The sequence below is a fragment of the Lupinus angustifolius genome, unplaced genomic scaffold (assembly GCF_001865875.1).
Source record: "Lupinus angustifolius cultivar Tanjil unplaced genomic scaffold, LupAngTanjil_v1.0 Scaffold_5_224, whole genome shotgun sequence".
In the NCBI taxonomy this organism is placed as follows: Eukaryota; Viridiplantae; Streptophyta; class Magnoliopsida; order Fabales; family Fabaceae; genus Lupinus; species Lupinus angustifolius.
The window spans coordinates 3,280-10,651 of record NW_017717434.1 but is presented as its reverse complement, the minus strand read 5'-3'; the positions used below and the strand labels follow the sequence as shown (position 1 = coordinate 10,651).

At 33.7% G+C, this 7,372-nt stretch overlaps 1 protein-coding gene across 3 annotated transcripts; it reads right to left on the bottom strand.

The window, feature by feature from the left end:
• Positions 1–901: 901 nt before the first annotated feature.
• Positions 902–7,096, bottom strand: LOC109337398 (calcineurin B-like protein 10). Of its 3 annotated transcripts, none has more exons than XM_019574362.1 (10): positions 6,987–7,096; positions 6,703–6,883; positions 4,393–4,475; positions 3,586–3,645; positions 2,817–2,925; positions 2,673–2,725; positions 2,506–2,586; positions 2,325–2,437; positions 1,542–1,656; positions 902–1,460 (listed from the first exon to the last, which is right to left on the bottom strand). In XM_019574362.1, exons 1-9 carry the CDS (start codon positions 7,005–7,007, stop codon positions 1,563–1,565), a joined length of 795 nt encoding a protein of 264 aa, XP_019429907.1. In that variant the 5' UTR covers positions 7,008–7,096; the 3' UTR covers positions 902–1,460; positions 1,542–1,562. The 3 variants fall into 3 exon arrangements, with proteins under 3 accessions (XP_019429907.1, XP_019429909.1, XP_019429906.1); XM_019574364.1 differs by adding an exon at positions 2,148–2,235 and having other exon boundaries at positions 1,427–1,656; XM_019574361.1 differs by having other exon boundaries at positions 1,427–1,656.
• Positions 7,097–7,372: the final 276 nt, after the last annotated feature.

The window sequence follows — 7,372 nt, the reverse complement described above, 5'->3', positions numbered from 1 at the left end:
CCAGTTAAGTATGGATGAGTGTTTGGCTGTGATAGAATTTCACATTTAATTTTAACGTATTTATTTCTTTTTTAACTATTTTTATGTGAACAAAATGATTTGTTTAACTACTCTGTTTTAGGGATGGCAACGAGCGTAGGTGGTCACAAGTAATACTTTCATATTTCCAAATTCACAATTTTTGTGGGTACCTGTGTGGGTAGCGGATATTGGTAGGTACTCAACGAGTTATTAATTTTAATTAAATATTTATATACTTTATAATAATTGATATGTAAAAATAATTATTACATAAATGATATGAAATTTATATGCTAAACTTATTATCATAGTCAAATAGGTGTGATTTTTATGAAATAATAATAAAGTATATGATATATATTCTTAAAATAATAATAAAAAATTAATTAAAAACTAAATATAAATTTGCGGGCACCCACATGCGTGTATCCTAAAACCCTTTCTCACTCATAAGCTATTATTGTGGGTACCCATTGTGGGTATTTCCACATGTACCCACGGGTCGGGTTTTTTGTCATCCTGATTCTGTTTCAAGTGGTTCAACTGAGTTTTCAGGGTTTAAAGCAGATTGATTAATTAGATGGTTTTCTAGCTCATACGAAACTCTTGCCCTATCCGGTCTTCAGTTGGACCGTCTAGTCCAGTCCAAACAATATTGGTTATATGTTAAAATAAAATCAATCTATAAATGTCATCAACATGTATATAGGAGGATTTGCAAGTTAATTTTATAGGTGAATATCATTTTTCTTCTCAAATTATACATTTATTAAATGTTAATTTTAGAATGGAAATTCATTTTGGTTCCATATCATTTTGGTTATGTATCAATGTATTCCCTTATATTTGTGGCGTTTGGAGAAGAATCGATGCTTGAGAGTTAAAATCTCAGCTATTCATTGTCCCATCTAATTTTATAACATTGGGTAAATCATTAGAGGGAAACAGGCTGTGATTTAACTGACAGCTTTTTCTTTGAGATTCAAATATGTATTAAAATTTTGGTCAAAAGTCAAGTTTTATAAAACAAGATTTTAGAAAATCATCATTTTGGTATCATATGGTATGCCTTTCAGCCTTAGGATAATATTTTGTGGACACAAATAGTTGACATATGTAACAACATCATACATATCTATAAGTTTTATACACTATTACTGTATCATTCATCGTTCATATTTAGTCATCATTGACTCTTTAAACAAAGTAATTCAAATGAATGATGGATAATGTAGTGACTGTGTATAAATCTTTATAGTTACAATGCATAGATATTGCAGCACTTACACAATGTAGATGTTGGAAGTGATTCTACAAATAATAGTGCTCTATGCCTATAGTGTTAGAGAAGAAAATTCTGATGTTGAACCAAATTTTGGCTCTAACCTCTAAGCTTTTTGGCTGCATAGCTGATCAACCACTTCCTAACAATGTAGCATTTGTCCATGTCAAATGAAAATCCAATAGTTATCCATTGTTGCACCCAAATTTTTGTCACTTGAACTTTGGTTCAGTGGTACCTTAACTTCAAAATAAAAGAGTTATTTCTTCTCTCCTCCAACCGATGATCTCTCTCTGAAGTTATCAATGCTATTCCTCCTATGTACAGTGACATATGCAGACAAATATTTTCTCCTAATCAACATAGCAATCAGCATTAGGTTATGTGAGTGAAGGTTATAAAGCCATATATTTTCTTTAAATTTCCAGAAAAAACTTGTTCAATTATAGTAAACACAACAACCAGCCTTCTAGGTATGGTTGTAGGATACCTACCCTATTTGTTCATATTGCAATAAAAAGGGCGGCTCGGTGCACGAGGTACCCACCTAGTGCAGTTTGTGCAGTTTGGAGAGGGTAGATATGCGCAGACTTACTTCGTCAACAAAGAGGTTGTTTCCAGGATTTGAACCCATAACCTCCAGGTCACAAGGCATTCTTACCGTGTTGCATCAAGGCTCACCCTCTTTGATTAGACTACGATGATTGAGCATAATCTTATCATCAATTTACTTATTTGATTTAGTTTGAATTTATCTTCGTTACCTTAATGAAACAAAGCTGAAGATAAAATGAGATAATTCAAAGTAACTAAATTGGCTCTATCATATACTTCTCTTCCTTACCCTTATGAGTAACAAGACATCCCTAAAAACATTTCACATTTCAGCCTCTGATTTGAAAAGAAAACTCGGAAAGGCAATGGAGATATCCCTGGGAGATAACAAAGTGACATAATTAGTTGTAGTTTCAAAGGATATAACTACAGAGAAGAAGGATCAAGCAAGGGAAAAGTTCCATACTTCAAATATGGAAGTGTCATGTTCTTCAAGAGGGATGGGTTTATACTCACAAAAGCTTTCCAATCTTCTTTACTGATTTTACCATCATTGTCCTTGTCCGCATCAGTAATTGTCTGCCGACAAGATAACAGCCTATGAATAATATGATCCATAGAATTTTCATATTTCACTATAAGCTGACCTTATCAACAATAGCTTCAAGAAGATCATCTGAAAGATTCATGTCGGATTCCGTCAAAATGGCTATAACCATTTGCTTGACCTAAAAGTAAACCACTTAACTATATGACCAATCAGTAAACATATACTGCCAAAATTTACAAGGCCTAAATGAACTTGTGCACTCACTTCCTCGCGCTCGATAAACCCAGTTTGCCTCAGATCATATAGCTTAAATGCAACTGCAAAATATCATCAGGGAACAGTGATCAGATGTGGAAAAAAATTGAGCTTCGATGCATGAAACGGAAGTTGTCATCAATTTGAACATACAATCAGTTTTTTCATCTATAGGGGCATAAGGATGGAAAACACTGAGTGCATGGACAAATTCATCGAACTCGATAACACCATTTCTCTTTTCATCAAAAATATCAAAAACCTGGAGAAGAAACATGATAGGTTTAACACATTAGTATCTTCGAGGCATTGTGGATGAATGATGAATGTGGTTGAATGCATGAAAAAAGTATCTATAATTTTCCAAATGATGTGAGTGCCTTGATTATCAAGAGTTCCAGTATATATCATATATGCATCTTTAGGTGGAAAAATTTTCACTCAAGTATATTTCAGGTTATTTGATTCATTTTCACCACTTAACCAAGAAATCATATAACAAAAAGTCAATAGAAAAGAACAGCTTTGTGAAGTCCCCAAGAGACAGCTCAGTTGGTAAAGCTACGGGACACAAAGTGTGAGCATTGGGGTTCAAATCCCGACAACATCACAATTTCCCCTCCTCCCTCTCAAAAAATTCCCCTATAAAAAAAGAGCAGTTCAGTGAAGTCTACAGACAAAATGCAGCACAATTATTTTCCCCCAAAAGTTAAAAGAACTATATTGCAATGTTCAAAAAAGGGTGGGTTTTTAATTTCATCGGGAGGTAGATGTTCATTGCAGTATTTTAATTTCATGCAGTGACTTAACTATAAAGTACTATTTCAGTTATATTCTGCCCACTGACCTAATTTCATATCTTATAATATAGTAACCAACATGAAGAAAAATGTCATGGATTAAAAATATATGAATTACTTACTCGATCCAGGAAGAGATTTTCTCCATTTGGGGTTTGGAATAGTGCCAATTGAAGCTCCTCCTATAAGAGCAAAAGTCGAATAGCATACAAATAAAATTACCATTGCATCACAGAATAAAGTGAAACTCCAAATTTACATATTTCCTAGACGATGATTTATGTTATATCCTCATATTGATTTTGTATAAAAATAAGATTATATTTTGGATCGTATTTTAATTTGGAGGGTGGAAGGTGGCGGATAAAAGCCAGTGACAAAGACTATAATTTATTACAAAACAATAATCAGCTTCTATAGATAAGCTTGCCAATTTCCATGTGTAGAGCGACAATATTTGCACTACAAAATCTCAACTACTGCTTAAGCAGACTATACCACTTATAGTGAATTCCAGGCATCAGTCATTAGTCATAAGTCATTGTTCTACAAAGAATAATGGCCATTTCAATTTTTCAGCTATCAATAATTCTACGAATCATTGATGTGCTTAATAAAATACTCCATAGTTTTGTGTTCAACACCAACTAATAGCGTACAAACTATGAGATAGTAAGAATAAAAACACTTCACGGTTATGTAGCAGAGCACTCATGTTACTATCCATTAATCAATCAAGTGGAGACATCCTTGAAAATGTAGCCAATTTTTATCTCCCGATAATAGAGACACCACACAAAAAGGAAGAAGTAATGTATGGCAATCAGAAACAAAATGTTGGAGATGCCTAAAGCAACAACAAAGCAGTAAATACTTGCATCCAATTGTAGAAACTTAAAGTTGTCAAACCACTTGAGAGAACAAGTTACCTTGTGAATCATACCATCATCAATTATGGAGCTACTCAACCTCTTAAACAGTACATACAATGCCTCCACTTCATTTACAGTAACTGCAATGTTAAGAACAGGAAAGTCAATTATTTTAACCCATTTATCTTTATTGTTCAAAATTGGAAACCACAATTGCATATGCAAGTGGAAAACTTCTACTGCACTATAAAAGTACAGTTTATTTTTATTCTATAAACCAAGAATCAAGATACCCAATAAAGTACATTACCTAACAAATAATATAGCACAAATTTAATTCTTCATAGAAGAGAAAGGGCAATGAGTTGGTGTGACAGAGGGCAGAGGGGTGAAAATTTGCACATGGTTATGGAAAGTACACTTTTATTAGCCAGAAAGGATGAAGGGGCAAGCTTAATACATGAGAAGCAGCAGAAAATTAAGCTTGCTGCATCAGAGGCAAAGCAGAACAAGCTTAGCTAGCACCAGAAGGCAACTAAATTATTGTAGCATAGTAGAATGTGTATTGGTAGGCAATTGGACACGTGTGTGAAGATAGAATTAGTCACATGGTTAATTATTTAGTTAGTTAACTTACTTGTATATGAAGAAACTTTGTAGTTGATTGATTCATTCAACGAGAATTCACACTTTCTTCAATCTTTCTCTCAATTATTCTTCGTTCTCAATCTTAGCTCATACACTCATTCACTCTTTTAACTTTCAGAGCCATTTCTTACATGGTATCGGAGCTCTTTAGATAAAGAGTTCTTTACATAAAGAGCTATGCTATATTCAATGGCAATCAAGTCTCCTACCATGATTCTACGTGTATCCCTCTGAAAACCCTACAATTGCACTGGTTTCACCTCTACTTAATGGAGAAAACTACTATCAATGGACAAGATCGATGAAGATAAGTCTAATCTCAAAGCATAAGGTAGGTTTTGTTGATGGTTCCATTCATATGTGTTCCAAGCAAGATCCTCTATTTCCAGCTTGGGAAAGAGCCAACAATATCGTGATTTCTTGACCATCCCAATTTCCAATTTCCCTTATAAGTCTGCATTCTCTTCTGATCAATCTACTGTCCCAATATCCACCTCTTCTAGACCTAATTCTACCCTATATGATGATGTATTTCCTACTTATTTATATCATACCCAAATTATCCCAACTTCCTCATCAAATTCAGAGATTCCCACACCTATTTCTGATAACTCTATATTATCTCCTACTCAATCCATTTAAATGATGTAATCCACTCTTAGGACTTCACTATCTTCACCTAATCCCTGTCCTGTTTATCCTACAAGAATTGATAGTGTCTAGACCACCTACCTACTTAAAGGACTATCACTGTGCCTTAGTACAAAACATAGCTGCAAGTTCCTTTGTTCCCTATCCTCTCTCAGTATTTCGCTCATATACCTCCTTATCCCCTTCACGTAAACATGCAATTCTTTCTATTACCACACACACTGAGCCCAAGACTTACTCTCAAGCAATACAACATGCCCACTGGAGAGATGCTATGCAAAAAGAACTAACAACCCTTGCACAATAATACTTGGGTTCTAACTACATTGCCTAATGACAAAGTATGTTCTTCTATACAAGTACGTTAACTAACAAACTAACTAATCATGTGACTAATTCTATCTTCAAACACGTGTCCGATTGCCTATCAATACACATTCTACAATGCTAGAATAACTTAGTTGCCTTCTGGTGCAACCTAAGCTTGTTCTATCTAATAACTTTCACTTGAAATAGACAAGTTTACCAAAATATAGGTTATTTATTCGGGAAAGAAAATAGTTTGACATAGAGAAAGGTAAAACAACAACAAGGTGTTGGTCTAGTGGTATAAGACCCCCTAGATCCCCAGAATAGGGTGAGGTTATACCCTTGATAGTGCCCAAAAAAAAGATAAAGGTAAAACATAATAGACAACATTTTGGATTTTTTTGGCTAACATATTGGATTTTCTATTTTTTCACGAAGAAATTGAAACACTCAAAAAATTTGAAGAAATGAAATGGGTCTTTACTCTTTTTTATAGATTGAATATCTACTTAAGTCCTTATAATTTCAGTGTATATCAATTTGACCAGGACAAAAGTAAAAATCCAAACTAGTACTTAAATATCGCCAATACGAGTCAAAGCTGTCCCCCATAGGGACTAAATTGTCCCACAAAATAGATATAAAAAATATTATAAAGAACTAATTTCACCATCATTTATATATTTAGGGATCATTCTGAATTTTCCATTTTTCAGAACCAAAAGTTACTGGAAGAAAAAAAGGGTGGAATGGAATTACATCTAGTTTCTTGAGAAAGACGCGCAAGATCCTTAGCAGTGTAGCCAAATTTCTGATTGTGAATAAAACGTGGACAACAGTTGAAACAATTCGACACAGCAAAGATGAAAACCTCAACCACTACTATGATTGGCGTCAAAGCTACGCAGATTCGCTCCCCCATTGTTTCAGGAATCGATCTCTGTTCAATAAAAACTCAAATTCACAATCAATCATGTTCAAAATTATTGATAACATAACTAATCAACCAATGAAATGAAATGAATTTGATGAAATAAACTTACAGGGGAATCTTCTGTCGCCATGTGTTGTTTATGTAGTTTTGTTGAATTGAAATCAAAGTTTTAAAGTGTGCATTGTTGTTTCTTGATTTATTTGTTTTGTGCTACATTGTTTTTCCATTTCAGTATTCTACCTACTGCAACTTGTGTCAATGTCAGAGGCAAACTCATCCTATGTATGTGGCGTGTGGCCATGCCACGTGTTAAAATTGATTCGTTTTATGTTTTATATAATAACTAGTAAGTTATCCGTACATTTGCACGGGATAGTAATTTTTTATCGCATAGTTAATAACATATTACTCGTATACTTCATATAAGAGTGATGAAGAGATTTGAAAACATGATGTTAACATATATTGTAGAGAAAAAATAATTATTAAAAATAG

Excerpts from the sequence above, each read along its gene's own strand:
- LOC109337398 (XM_019574362.1), bottom strand. The coding sequence starts at position 7,007 with ATGGCGACAGAAGATTCCCCT. Across the intron at positions 4,476-6,702 it reads TCTTTCTCAAGAAACTAGAT|TTACTGTAAATGAAGTGGAG; the intron begins GTAATTCCATTC and ends TTAACATTGCAG. Across the intron at positions 1,657-2,324 it reads ATGACACTTCCATATTTGAA|GAGAAAATATTTGTCTGCAT; the intron begins GTATGGAACTTT and ends TATGTTGATTAG.